At 40.3% G+C, this 24677-nt stretch overlaps 2 protein-coding genes across 2 annotated transcripts; both read left to right on the top strand.

Moving 5' to 3' along the window:
- Nucleotides 1-505: 505 nt before the first annotated feature.
- Nucleotides 506-1045, top strand: LOC116408374 (vomeronasal type-2 receptor 26-like; the record flags this gene model as incomplete). Its single annotated transcript, XM_031895149.1, has 1 exon — nucleotides 506-1045. A coding segment is annotated over one exon (540 nt), but the record flags the coding sequence as incomplete, so codon positions are not given.
- Nucleotides 1046-1190: 145 nt separating this feature from the next.
- LOC105946398 (vomeronasal type-2 receptor 26) lies at nucleotides 1191-22499 on the top strand. The gene is made up of 7 exons (XM_031895148.1): nucleotides 1191-1234; nucleotides 5073-5246; nucleotides 7149-7440; nucleotides 10927-11733; nucleotides 12110-12337; nucleotides 19468-19591; nucleotides 21592-22499. Exons 1-7 carry the CDS (start codon nucleotides 1191-1193, stop codon nucleotides 22497-22499), a joined length of 2577 nt encoding a protein of 858 aa, XP_031751008.1.
- Nucleotides 22500-24677: the final 2178 nt, after the last annotated feature.

The following is a 24677-nucleotide window of genomic DNA, read 5'->3' as shown; positions in this document are numbered from 1 at the left end:
TGTCCCCACCCTCTTTGTGGCAAATAACCATTTGCGTCTTTTCATGTAATTTCCCCATATATTAAATGTACATTTAATATTCTACTAAAAGTGGCACTTCAAAATTTTTCTAAAACTGATTTTTGTCTTTCTCCCAGACAGTGAAAGCTGCATCCTATGCCCAGTCATGGAATGGCCCAATAGGAAGAAGACACGGTGTATTCCAAAAATGGAAGATTTTCTTTCATACAGTAATCATGTCATTTCTTTGTTTTTTTCAGTTGCCTCGGTTATCTTTTTCCTTAAAACTCAACTTATAATAGTAGTTTTTATTATACACATAGACACCCCCATTGTAAGAGCCAACAACCGGAACCTCAGCTTCCTCCTCCTTGTCTCCATCAAGCTGAGCTTCCTCAGTGTGTTTCTGTTCCTCGGTCGCCCTGTGGATATAACCTGCATGCTGCGCATCATCACTTTTGGAATCACCTTCTCCATAGCTGTCTCTTCTCTCCTGGCCAAGACTATCATGGTTTGTGTTGCTTTCAAAGCCACCAAGCCAGGGAGCTCATGGAGAAAATGGCTGGGAGTCAAACTGTCCAATTCTGTAGTCTTGTTCTGCTCATCCATTCAAATAATCATCTGCATGACTTGGTTGGCCATTTCTCCTCCCTTTCAGGAACTGGACATTCACACTTCCCCTGGAACCATCATCATTCAGTGCAATGAGGGCTCAGCTATTGGCTTTTACTCAGTTATTGGGTATATGGGGCTTCTGGCAGCTGTTAGTTTTGTTTTAGCATTTTTAGCTCGGAGCTTACCGGACACTTTTAATGAGGCCAAGTACATCACTTTCAGCATGCTGCTCTTCTGCAGTGTTTGGATCACAATGATCCCGGCCTATCTGAGCACCAAAGGCAAAAACACTGTGTGTGTGGAGATATTTGCCATACTCACCTCAAGCGCGGGCCTTTTAGCCTGTATATTTCTGCCCAAATGTTACACAATACTACTCAGGCCAGAAATAAATATGAATAGGAATTTGCTTAGAAACAAAGATAAATAACCATAAACACCATTAACAGCTGTGCCATGTTCTGTAAATGTAAATATCATTATATGAAACTAAAATATATCCTTTTATGCTGTATTTATTGATGGCTTTTGTGACACACCAAAGTGGTAACCGATAGTGTTGATTTTGCATCAAAATGTGTGAAATGGCATCAAAATTCACCAAAACTGAGAAAAGAAGGTGATTTCCATCGAAGTCAAAATGCTACTCAGGCCAGAAATAAATATGAAAAGGAATTTGCTTAGAAACAAAGATAAATAATGTCAAAACACCATTAACAGTTCTGCTATATTCTGTAATATGTAAATATCATTATTAGATACTAAAATATATCCTTGTATGCCGTATTTATTGGTGCCACTTATGATACACCGAAGAGGTAACCAGTAGCAAATCTTCCACCATTTTGCATCAAAATTTGTAAAATGGCATCACAATTCACCAAAATTGAGTCACAAAAATTTGTGCAGGAGTGTCACCTGTATTAGATGCCCAGTATATTTCTTTAATTCTATTTAAAGTTAATTTGTTGTCTGCAAATTGTTGTCCTCAGTGCCCACTAGGTGGAGGCATTGCACTGTTAATCCCAGTTCCAAGTATCTTTCAATAAGCAAAGAGGTTTCAGGGCTAATGGATTGTTACAGGTATCAGCCAAGAAGTGAGTGTGAACCTGTTCTATGGGAGGTTGCAGACTAGCGAGCAGAAACTACCCATAATAAGGCAGAAATGGAAGTTAAAATAGAAGTTTCTCATATGGAAAAAAGCATCGGCTATTGCAAGATTAGGTTCTTAAACAAGTGCAGGGAGGAGAATGTGATCAAGACACTTTGCTTTTCTCCATGTACTGAACTAGGGTGCATCCATACATACCTTTGACTACATGTTGAAAGACACAAAACGTATCAGGATTAATGTGAATAAAGCTTTTTCTTAACCACCTTCACCTGTGTTTGGAGTGTGTACCCATCGAGAAATTGTGCTTGTGACTGCTGGGTCTCCCTTTGCTATGGGTCTGGGGCGAGAAACAGTTCCCTCAGTGACGGGGCCGGGGCAAGGCACCTGGACCAACTTTGTGAAGGGGTGAGCGAATGCTAATTGACTGTTTTAAACTTTGAATTTTAAATTTGGTTTCATGTGCTGGGTGACGTAGAGCAAGTTTGGAACAATTGTATTTAATTGAGGGTGCATCCAATGCCAAAGAACCAAGCTTACAACATCCAGGGACAATCCCTGCAACCCACAGTACAGGTCAGTCTGTTAATTTTTTTCACCACTAACACTGAGGGGCCCATTCATTAAACCACAATTTTTTGTGGTTAAAATCATGATTGGAAAATGTCATGAAAATTCTTTTATTGGTCGTACGAAAATATTGTGGTTGCATTCCCGAAAGTCACAAGTTTTTGGATCCGAACGTTCTTAAACGGCACAAAAACTTTTCTGCCTTTGAAACCTTTAATGCATGATTTTGGAAGCCTTCCATAGGACTCAATGGCACTCTACAGATCCAACCCGGCCCAAGGGAAGTCTCCCATAGGGCTCAATGGCACTCTGCAGCTCCAACCCGGCCCAAGGGAAGTCTCCCATAGGGCTCAATGGCACTCTGCAGCTCCAACCCGGCCCAAGGAAAGTCTCCCATAGGACTCAATGGCACTCTGCAGCTCCAACCCGGCCCAAGGAAAGTCTCCCATAGGGCTCAATGGCACTCTGCAGCTCCAACCCGGCCCAAGGAAAGTCTCCCATAGGGCTCAATGGCACTCTGCAGCTCCAACCCGGCCCAAGGAAAGTCTCCCATAGGACTCAATGGCACTCTGCAGCTCCAACCCGGCCCAAGGAAAGTCTCCCATAGGGCTCAATGGCACTCTGCAGCTCCAACCCGGCCCAAGGAAAGTCTCCCATAGGACTCAATGGCACTCTGCAGCTCCAACCTGGCCCAAGGAAAGTCTCCTATAGGGCTCAATGGCACTCTGCAGCTCCAACCCGGCCCAAGGAAAGTGTCCCATAGGGCTCAATGGCACTCTGCAGCTCCAACCCGGCCCAAGGAAAGTCTCCCATAGGGCTCAATGGCACTCTGCAGCTCCAACCCGGCCCAAGGAAAGTCTCCCATAGGGCTCAATGGCACTCTGCAGCTCCAACCTGGCCCAAGGAAAGTCTCCCATAGGGCTCAATGGCACTCTGCACCTCCAACCCGGCCCAAGGAAAGTCTCCCATAGGGCTCAATGGCACTCTGCAGCTCCAACCCGGCCCAAGGAAAGTCTCCCATAGGGCTCAATGGCACTCTGCAGCTCCAACCTGGCCCAAGGAAAGTCTCCCATAGGGCTCAATGGCACTCTGCACCTCCAACCCGGCCCAAGGAAAGTCTCCCATAGGGCTCAATGGCACTCTGCAGCTCCAACCTGGCCCAAGGAAAGTCTCCCATAGGGCTCAATGGCACTCTGCAGCTCCAACCCGGCCCAAGGAAAGTCTCCCATAGGGCTCAATGGCACTCTGCAGCTCCAACCTGGCCCAAGGAAAGTCTGCCATTCATTTCCAGAATTCCTTATGACTGACCAAAGAATTAATGAGCCTGGAGATCAACCTTTATAGTTTCAATTGCTAAACTCAACCTCACAGACAAGGAAGAACTTGATTTGCTCATTGAATGCCTAGGTCTAGAGCCTACAGATTGTGAGACAAATGCTGTACACACAGACTACCCAAATACAGGCCTCGCTGCCTCTTGGGGAAGACTTGAAAGACAACTACAAGCTGCAAGAGCACAATGAGCTTCTGATGGAGCTAGAGTTGGCAGTTAGGCAGATGCTTGCCTGTCAGCAGTCAGCTACTTGGATACTGCTCATGGTGTTAACCCAGCAGTTTTGAAGCTACCACACAGAAAAATGGGCCACAGTGGCCACAGTTCTACAAGAAACAATATAATGTATCCTTTCTCATTCTCATACTTGTGCAAGTTCATTAGTGACCAAGCCTGGATCAAGAATGACCCAACCTTCCTTCATCATCTTCAAGGCATGATAACACATCTACTAAATACAGAGAATTACAGGGAACAATGCTCATGATAAAGAGAAACATACCTCCTCCCACAACCATTTCAAATGACAAAATTACCAATGCCCAGTGCCCAAATCACAAGAAACCACACCCACTTAAAAATGTCATGAGATCAGGGCAGGGTCTTTGCAGTCTGTGAAAAGCCTGTATGTATTAGGTTACAACTACAATTTTGGGAACACTGTGCACAAAACCAGGATAACTCAGGCCAAACTCCAGCTCTTCCATGCATAAAGGGGAAGACACTCTCAGTATTAGGCACTTAATAACAATAAAAAAGCACAGGAGCGACTAGGAACAATGTCCAAGTATCAATCTGTGGTCAGAGAAGCTTAAATAGGGTCTCTTATATCTTCTGTGCATTGTAACACACTCGTGAAATGGTGTTCTGTTCCACTGCCCCATCCAATGACCCTGACACATTGACATTATTTGGTGTTGTCCAGCTTTAGTGTCAATAATTATGGGCAACTGTTTATTGGGTTTGCAAAAGAAAATTTTGCGCACTAAAGCATATATACCTAAATAACATAAATATAAAGGTTATTAGAATTTCAGTTGATTAAAAAGAACGCAAAGCCACAGCTATACCTAGGGGGTTCAAGTGCAGGGGAAATGGAGACATCATTTTTTTTAGCTCTATATCTCCAGAGCAAAATAACATTCTCAAAATAGAGTAGAGCTCCCCCAGGTGGCTGTGCCTATATTCATTCTACAGAGCAAATCCTCTCTTCTGCTCTCTATAAAATGAGGGTTGGATGAGCCGGACCCCTTACTCTGTTCTACACATGCACCCACACCCTGGGGCCCCTGTGTCTCTCTGTGATACTGACTACTGCTGGGAAACACTCTTCTTATGCTTAATATTGGGGTACATTGGGCTGTATGGAGGTACAATGCTGGGAACCCCTGCTGTCTGTTATTCCATGGAAGTGCTAATATTCCTGTGTGTGGGGCCCTGTAGATCTGGGGTTCAGCCCCTGAATCCTGCCTGTAACCTACAGATCATTAAAGCAGTGAAGGAATATGAATACGTGCAGGAAGGAGACATCATGATCGGAGGGGTGATGGCTTCACATTTCTATATGGCGAATGTTATATTTCCACCATACAAATCCAATAGATTCCTCTGTAATTCGTAAGTCTCATCTACTGCAGGTGCAGGTACTAAGGGAAATAAAGGGGTAATAGTAGCCAGTAAGAGTGGGAGCCCCTCTGTAGAAGATCTTTTGGGGGATGACCTCCCATATTATTAAAAGTTAAGAGTTTAGGTTACACTGTTACAGTGAGGGCCGACATTTCAGTGAATTCTTAATATGAAAAATTGCCCCTTGCTGGTTTGTACAATCAGATGAAATGCCAACTGCTGCCACCATCTTCACTTGTTGTTGTTCCCTTGTACTAACTACACACACAAGCATGAAGCACAAGTTTATTCATTTCTGGACCTGCTGGACTTTCTCCTCTGCCTTCCCTTCCAATCCCCTTGTCCCCATTTGTGGAAAGTCACTAAAAGCCACACACTTTGTGACTCTTGCTAACATGATGTAATATCCAGATTGATGTCACAATGGAGTCTGGAAGTATATGGCATTATTGGCAGCAGGACAGGCTTGAGAGCTAAATGTGTGGCTAAAGTCTAAGGGGCACATTTACTAAAATCCCATTTTTGGGGGGTATATGGTAACAATTCATAGTAACCACGATAATTTCTGATGTTCTCAAATGTCTCAAAAATGCTTTTATTGGCCGTATAAAAATATCGTAATTGCTTTCCAAAAGTCACAATATTTTTGTGCCGAAAAGTTTGTTATGCCACGAAAACCTTTCTTGCTTTGAAGACTTCCATAGTAATCAATGGTTCTCGATAGATCCAACCCGATGTCCCGATGACAGTTTAACCACAGCGTTATTAAATCCCGAACTTATTGAATCCTGAACTTAACGAACACCATGAAAAAGTTGTGGAATTTTAGCTAATTTTTTGCATACATTCTGAAATGTTCTATAAGTTAGAAAAAAAAAATCACAAAAATGTTTAGTAAATGGGTATGGGTATGGGTTATAAAGAACATTTTCATTGAAGTATGCTACAAACCACCCTGTATAAGTTAGTAGAATTAAGTTGTTAATATAGGGGACTTCAGTTATCTAGACATTGATGTAATGGGATGGCCAAGTCAGAAAAAGCTAGCGGGTTTGTAAGTATGCTTAATGGCAACTTTTATTTCAGGCAGTTCAGGAACCTACTAGGGATGTCGGTTCCTTCTTGAATCTGGTAATAACTAATAGTTCTGAATTAATCTCTAGCATTTGTGGGGAGGGGGGCATTTAGGTAATAGTGATCATAACATGGCCTCCTTTGTGATTATGTTGCAGAGACAACTAAAACACTACATGTTAGACATCCTATTAAAGAACTTTTGGTAGTATCTCTTTAATGTATTAGCTGGGAAAGTATAATGTCTTGGTGCCCTGTACTGGCAAAAGTTGTGTGTGTGCTTCAGAAAGACTATAGTTAGTTAATATATGGCTGCCCCATGGCTACACAGCATTTGTTTATATAAGCCAGGGATCCCCAACCTTTCTTACTCATGACCCACAGTCAAATGTAAAAAGACTTGGGGAGCAGCACAAGCACCATAAAAGTTCATGGAGGAGCCATATAAGGGCTGTGATTGGCTATTAGGGGCCTCTATGCACCCTATCAGCTTACAGGGGGCTTTATTTGGTAGGAAATCTTGTTTTTATGCAACATCCAAGTCACTGATATAAACTATAGTAGCATTTCTGAAACAAATACACAACGTTTACCAGTGTAAGACAACAGTACATAATATAGTAATTGCTTTGATACACTGTGTTACTGTTCTTTAACACATATAAACGTCAGTATATTCCGATTGTAACCAAGTAAAGACATTGCAAAACTAGGGTGTGCAGTGGGACAGCTTAATGGTTGGGTTTAGTGTCCCATTAATTATGATTATAAGAGTAATGATAATAAGTAAATCACTTCAGTTTATTCTTATTATTTCAGTCCGAATCAACAGGCTTACCGCTACTTGGTGGATTTTCGCTATGCCATTGAGCAAACTAACAAGGATCCGGCCCGGTTACCCAACCTGACCCTGGGGTACCATATATACGATTCCTGTGGGGACCCCCGGAAGGCTGTGAGGAGCGTATTACAGATATTATCTGGTACCAGGGAGCCGGTTCCCAATTACTCCTGTGTGGGAAAGAGAAACATTGCTGGGTTTATTGGGGATCTCACCTCAGAGACAACTGTACCCATAGCCCAGATACTGACTCTGTATGGATATTCCCAGGTGAGAAAAAATATCACCTTTATATAATCTTTAAAATATGTCTTGGAATTAGAGATAAATGGCTGATAAATGTATGTACAGTCAGCTGTAAACCTACCTTCATTATTGTAGGGATCCATAGGGTTAACTAGTCCCTATGGCTTTAAACCCTGCAGCTTCCTGGTTTTGTGCTGTTACTGGGCAAAGCCCCATGTATCAGTTTTGAGTTCATATGTGTGATTATTGGGTAATAGGGAGACCCCTCCCTTGGCACTCTGATATAGTGTTTAGCAGGGGGTGGGTCTGTCTCTTTGGCTGCCTGTGTCCTGAGAGAGGGGAGCATTGAGCCTGGAGGCAGACGACTAGGCCCCCAGTAAAGCCATGTGCCCCAGAGTGTGTCAGCCACTCTGGTGAAGTCGGGGACAGGGACCCCGTGAATGAGGAGCAGTTAGATAGCAAGTTTTGTGGAGCACTTTGTAGGAAAGTGAGATAGTGAGGGAAGAGAGCAGGAGCAGTTTGGCTCAGAGGAAAGTAGCTGTGGGAGTCCCAGACAGGCATTGTTGCCTTAGTGTAGGGCCTCGGTTTAGACTTAGGAGGCAGGTAGTGTGTGAACCCTGATCCAAAGTTGCCGTGGGGCCTGAGGAGAGTGGTATCCAGCTGCCTGTTCCACAGAGTGAGCAACTGAACCGGTGGCACTGACCCTGCCCGGGCTCAAGGGGAGTTGGGAGGAGCGGGTGTGCACCCTCTCTGTGCTGTCCCCAGAGACTGCTATGCTAACTGATGTGTGAGTATATTGCATAACCCTGCAAGTTGCTTGTTGCTGAAAATAAACCAGTTCAACTGTTAAACTGCAAGAACCTTCTGGCGCCCATTTGTTATTCTGCACTGCACACAGCTACAGTGGGTTGTAGTTGCACTACACCATAGCTCCGTTTGGTTACTTCCACATAGCGAAGGCCCATCCTGAAGGGCTGAGTCGTGTGTACCCCATGCTCTAGACCTATCTAGCCGTGCTGTTGGCTTGTTACAGCCAAGAAAGGGTTACATTATCATATAGAAAATAATCCTCACAAAATTTTGGGGATAATGGTGATTGGGTGTTATTGATACTTAAAGGGACACTAAACCCTGCTGCACAGCGCGGCTCAAACAAACGTTACTCAGCTGTTGCCGGACTACAAATCCCAGAATAATGTAACATATAATGAAGGGTGACGCATGCTGGGAGCTGTAGTCCAACAACATCAGGGTTGTATTCTTAAAGCAATATTGCCCAATAAAACTTTCCCCCATTAAAATGCAAGAAATCCCCCAATGAGAATCCCAGCTGATGTGAGTAAATCCGGCTCCCTGTTCTCTGTTCCTGCAATTGGAGTTGGGAGCAATAAGCACAGTTTCCCAGCACTGAACAAGTCTGTCCCTTTATCCCCATGTCTGATTCCTGTGCCATATAATGACGGGAAAATGCCATCATTATCTCTATATGTAAGGTACCAGCAAGGGGCCTGACACAGTGCTGGGAATCAGCATTCTCATTGGTCACTTCTCTTGCATCTATAATGAAGTTTTCAGTCAGTAGAATTCTCATTGGTGAATTGGTTTCCATGTGTAATTACATTTTTCATCAACTTCTATAGAGAACTAGGGGGCGCAGTGGGACAGCTTTATGGTTGGGTTTAGTGTCCCCTTTAGCTAGTAGCATATAGGCTAACTTTAAAAGCATATAACATGTAACAACCAAATACTGCATTTTTTTTAATTCACTGATTATTAGTGATAAATGATAACTGCACTGTTTGACCTTGCCAAAAATGTGCACATTTTTGCCAAAATGCATTCAAAATGCAGTCAATGGGAAGGTGAACTGAAATGAAAGCAATGTACATATAAGAAAAAAAGAACATAGACACAAGTGGGAGCAGGGCCAGTCATCAGAGGATTTAGGCTGATGATCTAGTTTAGACCATAACCAAATAAAGCAGATCTAGGCCTTAATCTAATGTCCCCCCAAAAATCTACTTAACATTATTTATGCACTTTTTCCCCCTACTCCATCATAACAGATAATGTTTGAGTTTTTCCGCTCTTTTTTGGAAGCAAAATTGGGGGGTAAACCCCATGAATGAGGTTTAGTCAGTTACAGGACTAGCTACTAGTGCAGTCTAGGAATGTAAGAGTAGGAATCAGCCAGAAAGAACAGCCTTTGCTCCAGCAAGGATTGATAGCTGGAGGTATATCTCCCCTTGGCTCTGCTAGCCTAAGTACTGAACAGGCATCCAGGGTATATTATTCTTCCTAATCCATTTCCGGGGAACCAGCCACCTTCATTAGAAACCATAGAACAGTGATCCCCAACCAGTGGCTCGGGGGCAACATGTTGCTCACCAACCTCTTGGATGTTGCTCTCAGTGCCCCCAAACCAGGTAGTTATTTTTGAATTCCTGACTTGGGGGCAAGTTTTGGTTGAATAAAAACAATTTACTTCCAAATAAAGCCCCCTGTAAGCTGATAGGGTGCATAGAGGCCCCTAATAGTGTAAGGCCACTCACCGTCCACGGGGTCTCCGGCGATCTCCGGGGGAACACACGCGCCGCGTGCGTTCCAGTGCGTATCGGCGCCGCAACTGACGCGGACGCGCGCCTTGCCGTATGTGTATTGACGCGTGTGTATTGCCGCATGTGTATTGACACATGTGTATTGACGCATGCGTATTGACGTGTGTATTGCAGTATGCGTATTGACACATGCGTATTGATGCATGCGTATTGACGCACGCTGCGTCGGCGTCCTTACACGGAAGGCCTTTAAAAGGCCAAAATAGATAACCATCAGTGCTCGGTTATCTTTACCAGCTACCTAGTGTTAGTACCATTTGGAAACCTGTTTATTGACCCTTGCCTGTTTCTTCGACCTGTGAACCTTGCTGCCTGCCTCGACCCGGACCCGTCTGACTACTCTTTTGCCTACTCCACGGTACTTCGTCTCTCGGCCTTCCAGCCTCTCTCCACTGCTGTGCTTCCTGTCTCATCTCCAGGTTAAGCCTCCAGCCTAGTGCGAGGTGCTTGCGGGTGACATTCTCGTCTGACCAGCTCGGCCTGACAAATAGCCAATCACAGCCCTTATTTGGCTCCTCCATGAACTTTTATGGTGCTTGTGTTGCTCCCCAAGTCTTTTTACATTTGACTGTGGCTCACAAGTAGGAAGGTGATGATGCCCTAGAAGGTGAACTTTCAACCTACTTACAAAAAAGATAATTGTCCCTACAGGGATTGTAACTAAATCAATCTTTTTTGTAGACTATTACAAGCAGAGCAGATTACAATAAAGACAAAACAAACATTTATTTTTAGTTTATTCTTGCAGATATTTGTCATTGTATTCATATTTGAAAGATCAGCTTTTGCATGGACAATTTCTCTAATAATAAAAAATATGCTTTTCTGTTAAATGTGTTATTCTTGTTAAGTTTATTTTTTTCAGAGCTTTATTATCTCTCTATATCTACAGATCAGTTACGGAGCGACAGACCCATCGCTCAGAGACAGAGTCGCCTTCCCGTACTTTTTCCGCACAGTACAAAGTGATGAAGCCAATTATTTTGCTATAAGTAAATTACTGAGACATTTTGGTTGGACCTGGGTTGGAATAATTACATCTGATGATATCAGTGGGGAGAGAGAACATCACAGTTTGGCCAAATATCTCTCCAGGGAAGGCATCTGCATTGAGTTTACAATAAAGATTTGTACCAACGAAGAACATACAAAGAAACTTAATCAATATGAAATCATAATTCAGGAATCCTCTACCAGTGTCATTATACTTAGTGGAACAGTTTCTACAATGTTTGTCATAGAATTACCTGTTACCCTAAACAATGTGCTCCAAGAAAAAACTTTGATCCTTTCATCCAATTGGGGGAATAACGATATTGTTGTTGGATACGCCGTTGAAATATTTAATTACAGTTTGGTGTTTGTGCCACGTTACCATTATGATCTCGGGACTCCTGAAATGAGCAGATTTTTAGAGGATTTACATCCATCGAAATTCCTAGATGATGAGTTAATTGAAGATATCTTTATGATGTTTCATTTGTGTTTGTCAAAAGACCAAAATAAGAATGAATTGTATAAATATATTTACATAAACACTCTCCGTAACTGCACTGGGCAGGAGCGTATTACAGACATTTACCATTTCAGGGGTGAAACCAATTCCCCCCGAGTGCATCTGGCAGTTAATATAATGTCTCAGGCACTTCATGAGATGCTGTTTATCAAGGAATCCATACAGTATCCCTATAAGTACCAGGTGATTATCTAAATACTGGAACAGGGAGACAGGGAGAACCCCTCCTCTATCACCAGAAATACTGTAGGGGCGGCACAGATGCTGCAGAATAAAGTGTAATGGGAGGAAACTATTGTTCATTTACAGCAAACAGAGGCTGCTCCAATGTGTAAAGCAATGACAATAAAGAAACAATACAAAAATTGTCAAACTCTAGAAATTAACAATACAGCAAAAAAGAATTATCTGATTCCCATAATAGTGTAATATGAGCCGGAAGCATAATATAATTTAATTTATGAGAAATTAATATGTGCTGCTACCTTACTGATATGTTTGACAGGTCAGCAGTGTGCAAATGAATAGTGATTTAAATAAGTGTTTATTTATATAGGAGTTGCACTGTTATTTAAAAAAACACCAATACAGCCCCCAAACTGGACCAACCTTCCTGTTTGATGAACATGGGGAGTACATCTCTGGGTTACGGATCTATAACTACATTATATCGGCTGAGGGTTACCTAAACAAAATGCTCTTTGGTGAATTCTCCCCATGGGCTCCCCCAGATCAGCAGCTGAACGTCACATCATCATTAATACAATGGAAGACAAATAACAATGAAGTGAGATTATTTTTCTTTTTACCATTTCAAGTTATATTATTTTTTATATATTAATATAAAGGGCTTGTTTTTTAATGTAAGCCCAGGAACCAAGAGCAAAAATAGATACAAAGGTGAGACTGAATTGCCCCTTGCAGGCAGATACCTTGCGGTGAGAGTCCACGTGCCCAATCAGCTGCTCTGATAAACTGAATGCAGTGTTACACGTGGGCACTAGAGAACCCTGCCATTACTGGAAGCCTGGGATTTATGAAGAACTCTGCACACCTTTCAAATAAGGAAATACACAAATATGAAAAGTTGGCTTTTTCCAAATAAATACTTGACATGTTATATCAATATAGCAATGTCAGCAAATACAATAACCTATAGCATACAAAAAATACAACGTGTAAAACTTTGAAAGAAATACTAAATAAATTAAAATCTTTCAAAGTTGGTATAGTACTCATGGGAGGAGATTTTAATATTCCATTAAATCCCCTCTTAGATACATCACCTAAGAAATCATACTTACCTTTTTCCCTATAAAGCAAGTATAACATTCAAACCTTTTTTCAGACACTATACTCATTACTCATGTGTTCACAGAAATTATTTGATTATATCTTTATTCAACATAAATGGTTGGCTCTAATTCATAAAACAGATATTGAAAACTCTTTCCAATCAGATAATTGTCCAGTAACAATGACTACCAACAATTTTAAAGCAAAACTTTAATTGGATATTGAATGAAAACTTTATTCATAAAGAAATGTACAAAGAGAAAGTTTTGGAAAAACTGAAACAATTTTTTTATTGATAATTCAGAACAAGATACATCTCAACATATAAGATGGGAAGCACATAAATGTACAATGAGAGGATATTTGATTTCCTTGGGTTCACTCTGTAAAAAAGAAAGGAAAAAATAGACAAATTACTTAAAGAAATCAATCATTTAGAAACACAACATATAACCAATCAGTTAGAAAATACTTACCAATAATGGATTGAGAAAAGGTAAAGTCTAAAAAATCTACTTGATACTGAGTCAAATAAAGCATTTCTGAGAACAAAACATAACATATATGGATTTAGCAATAAATGTGGTAAATATCTAGCAAAACACAATTTGCTAAATCATACATATTAAAAATGAAAAATCATAAACAACAAATGGTAAACAAAACAGCAGATATAGCTAAGTGCTTCCAGATGTATTATTCCAACCTATTTACCTTGAATAAACAACCACTCAATCATAGAGCCAAAGAAAAGATGAAAGAAAAAATAAAAGGTTTTCTATCACACCTTAACATTCCCAAATTAGATAATACTATCTCAAAAAATTTGGATAGGCCATTTACCATTGAAGAACTTTCTAAAGTAGTTAAAGAACTACCACTAGGGAAAAGTCCAGGCCCAGATGGCTTTACAGCATGTTATTACAAAATGTTTTCAGATACTCTTAACCCAATCTTATTAAATTTGTTCAATAGAGATGTAGCGAACCTCACAAAAAAAGTTCGCGAACCCGTTCGCGAACTTCCGCCAAAAAGTGCGAACTTTGCGAACCCCATAGACTTCAATGGGAAGGCGAACTTTAAAACCTAGAAAAGCCATTTCTGGCCAGAAAACTGATTTTAAAGTTGTTTAAAGGGTGCCACGACCTGGACAGTGGCATGCAGGAGGGGGATCAAGGGCAAAAATTTATCTGAAAAATACGTTGTTGACACAGTGTTGCGTTTTGTGCTGTAAAGGGCAGAAATCACACTACATTTCTAAACTTGTGTAATAAACTGCTTTAAAACATCCGGCGTCTACATGCCAATCAAGTCGTGTAAAGGTTAGGGCCGGTTCACACGCAAAGACAAAACGCTGCAGTACTGGATACGGAATATATTATTGCTGGTGGAAAAACATCGCTCAGGTGATTTTATTGCAATGCAATGTCACTACTATGTGTAACGTATTGGGTTACAGCAGATGAGATCAGCAGGAGAGCTGTCCCCAGCAGCTACATACAGAGCAGTAGAAAGTAGATTACTAGTCAGAAAAGCTACCTAAACTGTCCCTCAAACCCCTGCACAGCTCTCTCCCTATGCTAACTCATCAAGCACACACAGGCAGAATGTAAAATGGCTGCTGGGCTTCGGTTTATATATGGAAGGGAGTGGTCCGGGGGTGGTCCAGGAGGGAGAGCTGCCTGATTGGCTGCCATGTATCTGCTGGCTCTGGGGTGAGAGGTCAAAATTTGGCTCCAGCTAAGGCGAACCCAAAATTGCGAACTTCGCTAAAAGTTCGCGAACTTGCGAACTTGCGAACACCCGATTTTCGTGCGAATTAGTTCTCCGGCGAACAGTTCGCTACATCTCTATTGTTCAATTTACAGAGCAGAAATATTTCTATACCAGAACAATCGCAAGAAGCACATATAACATTAATTCCTAAACCAGGGAAAGACCCACATGAATTTCCCTTATTAACTTAGATCAAAAGATATTCGCCAAGCTCATAGCAAATAGAATAAAAATATACTTACCATCTTTAATCCATGCTTAACAATCAGGATGCATACCTGGAAGGGAAGACAAAAATAATACAATTAGAGCATTAAACATAATTAAAGTTATGAAAAATAGAAAGAAAGAGGCATCAATTATATCAATGGATGCTGAAAAAGCGTTTGACAGAATTGATTGGTTTTATATGGAAAATGCGTTATTTGCTATGGGTTTTAGCAACATTTTAATTGACAAAATAATGTCCTTATATCAAAATCCTAGTGCAAAAATTAGAGTCAATGGCACACTATCTGATAAATATATGATAATAAATGGTACCAGACAAGGTTGTCCCTTATCCCCACTACTTTTTGGTTTAACTATTGAAACCTTATTAATTTCTTTGGCATAATGGAAGTCATATAACCCCTAGCAATAATGCGGAAAAAGGTTATAATATTAAGTCATTATATTCCATAGTCAGTAATATGGAATAAAAAAAATACAAATTACTAAAATTACCAAAACAGAACAAACAGTGTATCCGACTATAAAATGGTGGCATAAAATGAATAAGGAATACGATCTATCTCCATATCCATCTCCACTAATTCCCTTGTGGAACAATCTATAATTCCAATCAGGAATAGAAAATAAAATACTTGAGACCTGGTCAGAAAACAGAAATAAACCTATTAGAATAAAAGATTTTATAGAAACCAATTCAATCTTCACATTAGAAAAAATAAATAACCGGATAGGTGAAAATGCTAACTCTTCAACCATTTATGAACAAATAGTAAAATATATCCATTCTCTTCATATTGAAAATTTAACTAAGGAACTTACCTTGCTAGAACATATAGTTGATAGAAGATCCCAAATAACAAGAATCTTATTATTCACCTACAAGAAATTAATAGCAAAACATAATGTTAAACCACCCTTTGCCAACAAATGGGAAACTGAATTAAATTTATCACTCACACCAGAAATATGGGAAAAAATTTGCCAAAATAATTCCAAAAAATTTACATCTACGAAATTGCAAGAACTTAACTATAAAATTTTTATCAAGATGGTATTGTACCCCAGAAAAACTAAAAAATATGTACAATGTATCAGATGATATTTGCTGAAGGTGCAATTTGGAGAGAGGATCATATGAACATATCTGGTACAAATGTAAAAACTTGATAACTATTGGAACCACATTCAAAAAGAAATTGACCAAATATTTCCAAAAGAAATTATACTTAACTCACCAGCAGTAATGCTACACTATGATAGAAATAAAACAATAAAGCTACCTTTAATTAAATTTATAATAACTACAGCCAGAGCGATTATTCCACAAAAATGGAAAACAACAGAACCACCAACAATAAAAAAAAGTGGTTACAGTTACTAAATGAAACTAAAAATATGGAAGAGTCAATTGCTTATAAATTAGGAATTATACTCAAACACTTCAAAAATTGGAGACCCTGGACTGAGTACATGTAGATCAGAACATTTGATATCAAGAAATCACTCTCTCTGAGTTGCACTTCTAACTGAAAGCCCTAAATATATGAAGAAATATACTAAATTATGTATATTGTATATCTGGAATTCTTATTTCCAGAGAAATTCTAATATAAAATTGAAATATGTCTCTGAATCCTACCTAAAGTATTAGTCATATTACTGTTAAATTTGATCAAAGTGATCCTATGTTATTTTATCTTTTCTTATATTTCTTTTTTTATGTATATAAATTTACTTAGCCTTTATTTCCTCCACTTTACTTCTGTACCCTTTTTATCTGTGAAAAACAAAATAAAAAGTAAATAAAAAAAAAAATACAATGTATAATACATACTATCCAACACTAGAGATAAATTACCAGAAAGTGTAAAGAATTACCCCAACATTTCTTAACTAGCCTTTGTCTAGCAGAATTCTAGTGGTTTAGCACATCAGAAATATATCAATCCCATGCATAATCAGAAAAAAATAATCTCCAGAAATGAATTTTTGTGCGTCCCATTAAGGCACTTCAGCCAACGTCACTTCCGACGACACACGTACATTGTCTCGAAGCCGCCAAAAACATGACCGCCACACCTGCTGGGTGCATCAGTTACATGTTATACAAGGAAGATGTGTTTCACATAGACATTATCTAGGTTACCATGGAAAACTTGCGCACGAGACCTGCCACAATGAATACAGAGATTATCCAGTCTTACAAAACCATTGTAGTGGTTATTGGGAGGTAATAAGAATTTCTGCTCTTATCAATATTTGGAATAAATTACACAAAATACATTCAAGTATATGTTTTTACAGACATATATTACAAGTACCTTATATCAAACTAATTGTTTGAATTCATCACTGATACAATAAGTGCAAATAGACTAAGGGGCTGATTTACTAAGACACAAATTCGAATCCGAATTGGAAAAATTCCGATTGGAAAACGAACATTTTGCGACGAAAAAGTCGTGATAATTTTCCGAAAAAATTGCCAAATACCGATCATTACGAAAAAAACGCAATCGGACGCATTCGGCCGGTTCGTGAGTAAGTAAATGGGCCCCTATGGGGCCCATTTACTAATCCACAAACGTCCAAAAAGCGTCCGAATGTGTTTTTTCGTAATGATCGGTATTTTGCAACTTTTTTGCGAATTGTCGCGAAGTTTTTGAGCTCAATACGAAAAAGTCATAATGGCTATGAAAAAGTTGCGACAATTCACGAAAGTCATAATGGCTATGAAAAAGTCGCAACAATTCGCAACAAGTCGTAACGGCTACGAAAAGTTGCAAAATATACAAAAAAGTTGCAAAATGTTCGTTTCCAATCCGATTTTTTCCCATTCGGGATTCGGGTTCGTGGATTAGTAAAACAGCCCCAAAATATTCATCAATTTGCAAAACTTTAGCCCAAAATGTAAACAGTGCATTCTTTTATTATTTTAACTAGATTAAAGTAATGACAAAACTAAAAAGTAATGAAGTTCATATACTTAGGGGCACATTTACTAATCAATTTTGAAAAAGTAAATTTCTTTTTTTACTTCCAGATATTTTTGAGATTTACAAATGGGTTTTTGCCAGAACTCGGTTTTTCTGATTTTGTTTTTTGCGTTTTTTGGAAATTTTCCCTGAAAATTCAAGTTTTTTTCCTGGAAAAAATCCTATAATTCGTCATTTGTTAATGTTTAGTTAACTTTTTTGTTAAAAAAAATAAAGTTTGGTAGGTTTGATCTGTCGAGAACCATATCCTATGGAGGATTAGATTAGTAGAGGAATAGTCAGTGACAGCCTGTCCTTGACACATTTTCAAGGAGAAATTAATCCCATCATTGTTTTTTTTCACCCAGTTTCAAGGAGAAGTCAATCACATTGTTTTCTATTTCACACATTTTCAAGAGAAAGTTAATCCCATCATTGTTTACAATTGTACCCAGTGTCAAGTTAAACTTAAATGCATTATGCCAATGCTCCTAAAATGGCTTCTGTTTGGGAAAAATAAAGGTTAATGGAAACGAATGTCCATTTAAACATACATTTTTTGAGTTTTAACAATACTTAGGTAATACAATAGCTAAATATCTAATCAAGCATTCTCTTTCTTCATTCATACCATCAGAGAAGATGGATGTCCAGCTATCAATAGGTCAGAGCATGGGGTACATTGGGCACTCTTTCAAAGGATGGGCCTTCTCTATGTGGTAGATTATTGCTTGAATGGTGTTGTTTAACTACACCTCCAGATGTAATAAAGTAAAAGTAGGAATAAGGATGCCAGCAGCTCTTTGCAGCAAAACAGAACTTTATTGTCAAAGAAAGATGATCCAAAGGCAGGGTTGTAAGAGTAAGTGCGGAGTGAGGGGTGAAACCCAGTGGTTAGTGAGTGTTTGAGGGAAGATTAGGTGGGCTCAGTGGGTAATCGCACCTCTGAGGGTTTAGGTTATAGGCTTGAGTGAAAAGGTGGGTTTTAAGAGACCGTTTAAAGGCTTGGAGAGTCTGGCAGTGCCTAATGGGATGGGGAAGAGTGTTCCAGAGGATGGGTGCGAGAGTGAGAAGTCCTGGGTGCGAGAGTGAGAGGAGGGGATGAGTGAGGAGGAGAGAAGAAGGTCATGTGTTGGTTACATTAATTAATACCATTAAGAAAAATAGGACAGAGACGCACAGGCGAGAAGTTTTGTAGGGAACTAAAGGGGACAGTGAAACAATGTAATGATTGATTTTAGATCTTTTAGATATTTAGATATTGTGAAGTACATAATATGGGCACATTAGCAAATAGGGCAGCTAAATTATTGATACAGTTGAAGGCAGTAACAGATAATAAACCATTGCATTGAATTACATAGTATTGTATACAGATGTAGGGTTTTAAATGCTAAAATATGTCTCCTTGAAAATCCCAATAGGCTGGTTTTGCCACCAACACTGGCAGCTCAGTAACAAGTACAAGGTACTTTATTATTTATTTATTATTTACACTTCTGGATAGCAGGTTTTTAGATAAGAGATCAACACCTGTATATTAATTATGTTTTAATATTTATATTACTTAACAACATATCATCCTACAAAGCATGTCAATTCTTATAATTCTGTGTATTTTTTATGATTTTTCTAGATCCCAAGAGCTCAATGTTCAGACAACTGTCCCCCCGGCTACAGGAAGGCACCAAAGCCCGGAGCCCAGTCCTGCTGTTATGACTGTGTCCCATGTTCTGAGGGAGAGATCTCTAATACAACTGGTACAAATGCATAGATTTTTTAAATTTATTCACTATTATGTCTTGAAAGTCATTGAAATGAATACAATTCAGACCATTATATATATATATATATATATATATATAGTCATAGAAGAGATGAGTGAAGCCCAGGTCAGACTGTTGCCCCAATATGGCTTTATCTAAAGCTGGGTTGGTTTATGTTCTTTTTCGGTCACAGGAAAAGGGGTTACAATCTCTGTTATGCAGGGCCTATATTATATATAAACTCAATAATGTTATCCAGATTCAAACCCATAACTATGGCTTTTCTAGGCCTTACTTGCACCACTACACTATTTGGTTAAAGGCATCTCCATGCACCTATATAACTTTTGGATCATTACACAAAATCCCATGCATCTGTATTGGTTGATGCTCAAACTATACTTCCTAGCATGCCTTTAATTAGCAATTTAGAAAAGTGTCAGAATCTGATACTATACATATATGCAGAGCCTCCCTTTCATGCATGTCCGAGAGGAACCCTGGATGCAGGTATCATTAAAGGGACACTAAACCCAACCGTAAAACTGCCCCACTGCGCCCCCTAGTTCCCTATAGAAGTTGATGAAAAACATAATTACACATGGAAACCAATTCACCAATGAGAATCCTACTGACTAAAAACTTAATTATAGATGCAAGAGAAGTGACCAATGAGAATGCTGATTCCCAGCACTGTGTCAGGCCCCTTGCTGGTACCTTACATATAGAGATAATGATGGCATTTTCCCTTCATTATATGGCACAGGAATCAGACATGGGGATAAAGGGACAGACTTGTTCAGTGCTGGGAAACTGTGCTTCTAATGATTCTAATCAGGTAATATCTGTCAAAGAAGCTGATCAATAATTAGAATCATAATATGCAGCCTGCACTGGTTCCTGTGTTGCCCTGTAATGTAATGTGGGGTTTAGAGTTTTTGCATTGTTAAATGAAACATTTCCCAGCTCTCCAGAGCCAGTGGCTGCATTAATATGCAAAAGAATCCTCCAATGAGAATCCCAGCTGATGTGAGTAAATCCGGCTCCCTGTTCTCTGTTCCTGCAATTGGAGTTGGGAGCAATAAGCACAGTTTCCCAGCACTGAACAAGTCTGTCCCTTTATCCTCATGTCTGATTCCTGTGCCATATAATGACGGAAACATTATGTAATCATCTCTATATGTAAAATAGGGGCAAAATGGCTGATATAGTGCTGGGAACCTAATTACCATTCTCATTGGTCAATTTCCCTGTGTATAATTTTTTTTCTTCAACCTCTAAAGAGAACTAGGTGGAACCTACAAATGATCCCATTGGCACAGAGACACAGGTGCATCATGGGTACAGGTACATATAAACTAGCGCTGCCCTATTATACACAGTTTATTACAGGATACACCCTTCCCTATACAAGGTTTAGCTTAGTATGTAGCTGTAACTTGTTTATAACAGACTTCTGAATATTACCATATCTTCATCCCCCAGAATATTAATTTAGAAGGTAATTGGGGCTTTTTCTAACCAAAAAACATTCTGAATTCTATCATTTTACAAACAACTTTCCCTGACACTTTAGTTTCACTGACAATTACAGCCAAAACCAAGGTGTGACTGGGGGTTCCATACAGACTGGGGGTGCCATACAGACTGGGGGGTGCCATACAGACTGGGGGTGCAATACAGACTGGGGGTTCCATACACAGCCTGTTTATAATAGTGAGACACAAACTCTGAATTGAGTGTTAACTCAGCCAAGAGCAGACTGAGCATATGCAGTAGTTGGGCAAAAGATGGAGAGCTACTGTGGGCATCTTCAGGGGCATGGGGCTTTATTTCTATAGAGCTTTGGGGATGTTGGGCTGGTACAGGGGCTCAAACACATAGCTAAACATTTCTTGCAAAATTCTTTTTTAAGCTTTAGTGTCCCTTTAAGGTGTAACAATTCCTTTTACCTTTATACAAGATTTTACCATAATTTCTTCCCATATTTACAGACAGTGAGAGCTGTATCCGATGCCCAGATATGGAATGGCCCAATGAGAAGATGATTCAATGTATTGCCAGAAATGAAGAATTTTTATCATACAGTGATAATGTGGTTTCTGCAATTTTTTCATTCATTTCAGTTCTATTTTTCCTTATTACTGAGGTTATATTGGGATTTTTTATTACATACCGGGACAGACCCATAGTGAGAGCCAACAACCGGAGCCTGAGCTTCCTCCTCCTTGTCTCCATCAAGCTGAGCTTCCTCAGTGTGTTTCTGTTCCTCGGTCGCCCTGTGGATATAACCTGCATGCTGCGCATCATCACTTTTGGAATCACCTTCTCCATAGCTGTCTCTTCTCTCCTGGCCAAGACTATCATGGTTTGTGTTGCTTTCAAAGCCACCAAGCCAGGGAGCTCATGGAGAAAATGGCTGGGAGTCAAACTGTCCAATTCTGTAGTCTTGTTCTGCTCATCCATTCAAATAATCATCTGCATGACTTGGTTGGCCATTTCTCCTCCCTTTCAGGAACTGGACATTCACACTTCCCCTGGAACCATCATCATTCAGTGCAATGAGGGCTCAGCTATTGGCTTTTACTCAGTTATTGGGTATATGGGGCTTCTGGCAGCTGTTAGTTTTGTTTTAGCATTTTTAGCTCGGAGCTTACCGGACAGTTTTAATGAGGCCAAGTACATCACTTTCAGCATGCTGCTCTTCTGCAGTGTTTGGATCACAATGATCCCGGCCTATCTGAGCACCAAAGGCAAAAACACTGTGTGTGTGGAGATATTTGCCATACTCACCTCAAGCGCGGGGCTTTTAGCCTCTATATTTCTGCCCAAATGTTATATAATACTACTCAGGCCAGATATGAACACAAAATCCTATTTACATTACAATAATAATGTTTAATATGCATTTAGTACTAAAAAATTATGTATCCAGTGGCTTTGTAACATGCAATTAAATGTAAAAAAAAATCTTTGTTCCAATATATGTTAAGTTTATTGCAACAAAAAGAGCCAAAAAAGAAACTGTATAGTGAGGCAGTATTGTTGTCTATTGAAGTAATACACAGCAATATCCCAGAAAGAGTGACTTTATATTGCACTTTCTCAATCCATCAAGTTCAACCCATCCAAGTGAACCCAGCACCCACAGACCCACACTGACCTATCTATCCACTCACATACAGACCCACACTGACCTATCTACTCACATACAGACCCACACTGACCTATCTATCCACTCACATACAGACCCACACTGACCTATCTATCCACTCACATACAGACCCACACTGACCTATCTATCCACTCACATACAGACCCACACTGACCTATCTACTCACATACAGACCCACACTGACCTATCTATCCACTCACATACAGACCCACACTGACCTATCCACTCACATACAGACCCATACTGACCTATCCACTCACATACAGACCCATACTGACCTATCCACTCACATACAGACCCACACTGACCTATCCACTCACATACAGACCCATACTAACCTATCTATCCACTCACATACAGACCCACACTGACCTATCCACTCACATACAGACCCATACTGACCTATCTATCCACTCACATACAGACCCACACTGACCTATCCACTCACATACAGACCCACACTGACCTATCCACTCACATACAGACCCATACTGACCTATCCACTCACATACAGACTCATACTGACCTATCTATACACTCACATACAGACCCACACTGACCTATCCACTCACATACAGACCCACACTGACCTATCCACTCACATACAGACCCACACTGACCTATCCACTCATATACAGACCCACACTGACCTATCTATCCACTCACATACAGACCCATACTGACCTATCTATCCACTCACATACAGACCCATACTGACCTATCTATCCACTCACATACAGACCCATACTGACCTATCTATCCACTCACATACAGACCCACAATGACCTATAAACTCACATACAGACTCATACTGACCTATCTATACACTCACATACAGACCCACACTGACCTATCCACTCACATACAGACCCACACTGACCTATCCACTCACATACAGACCCACACTGACCTATCCACTCACATACAGACCCATACTGACCTATCCACTCACATACAGACTCATACTGACCTATCTATCCACTCACATACAGACCCACACTGACCTATCCACTCACATACAGACCCACACTGACCTATCCACTCACATACAGACCCACACTGACCTATCCACTCATATACAGACCCACACTGACCTATCTATCCACTCACATACAGACCCATACTGACCTATCTATCCACTCACATACAGACCCATACTGACCTATCTATCCACTCACATACAGACCCATACTGACCTATCTATCTACTCACATACAGACCCACACTGACCTATCTATACACTCACATACAGACCCACATTGACCTATCCACTCACATACAGACCCACACTGACCTATCCACTCACATACAGACCCACACTGACCTATCCACTCATATACAGACCCACACTGACCTATCTATCCACTCACATACAGACCCATACTGACCTATCTATCCACTCACATACAGACCCATACTGACCTATCCACTCACATACAGACCCACACTGACCTATCCACTCACATACAGACCCACACTGACCTATCCACTCACATACAGACCCATACTGACCTATCCACTCACATACAGACCCACACTGACCTATCCACTCACATACAGACCCACACTGACCTATCCACTCACATACAGACCCACACTGACCTATCCACTCACATACAGACCCACACTGACCTATCCACTCACATACAGACCCACACTGACCTATCTATCCACTCACATACAGACCCATACTGACCTATCCACTCACATACAGACCCATACTGACCTATCCACTCACATACAGACCCACACTGACCTATCCACTCACATACAGACCCATACTGACCTATCCACTCACATACAGACCCACACTGACCTATCCACTCACATACAGACCCACACTGACCTATCCACTCACATACAGACCCATACTGACCTATCTATCCACTCACATACAGACCCACA

The sequence above is a fragment of the Xenopus tropicalis genome, chromosome 1 (genome assembly GCF_000004195.4).
Source record: "Xenopus tropicalis strain Nigerian chromosome 1, UCB_Xtro_10.0, whole genome shotgun sequence".
In the NCBI taxonomy this organism is placed as follows: domain Eukaryota; kingdom Metazoa; phylum Chordata; class Amphibia; order Anura; family Pipidae; genus Xenopus; species Xenopus tropicalis.
This window is presented reverse-complemented; position numbering and strand designations above follow the sequence as displayed.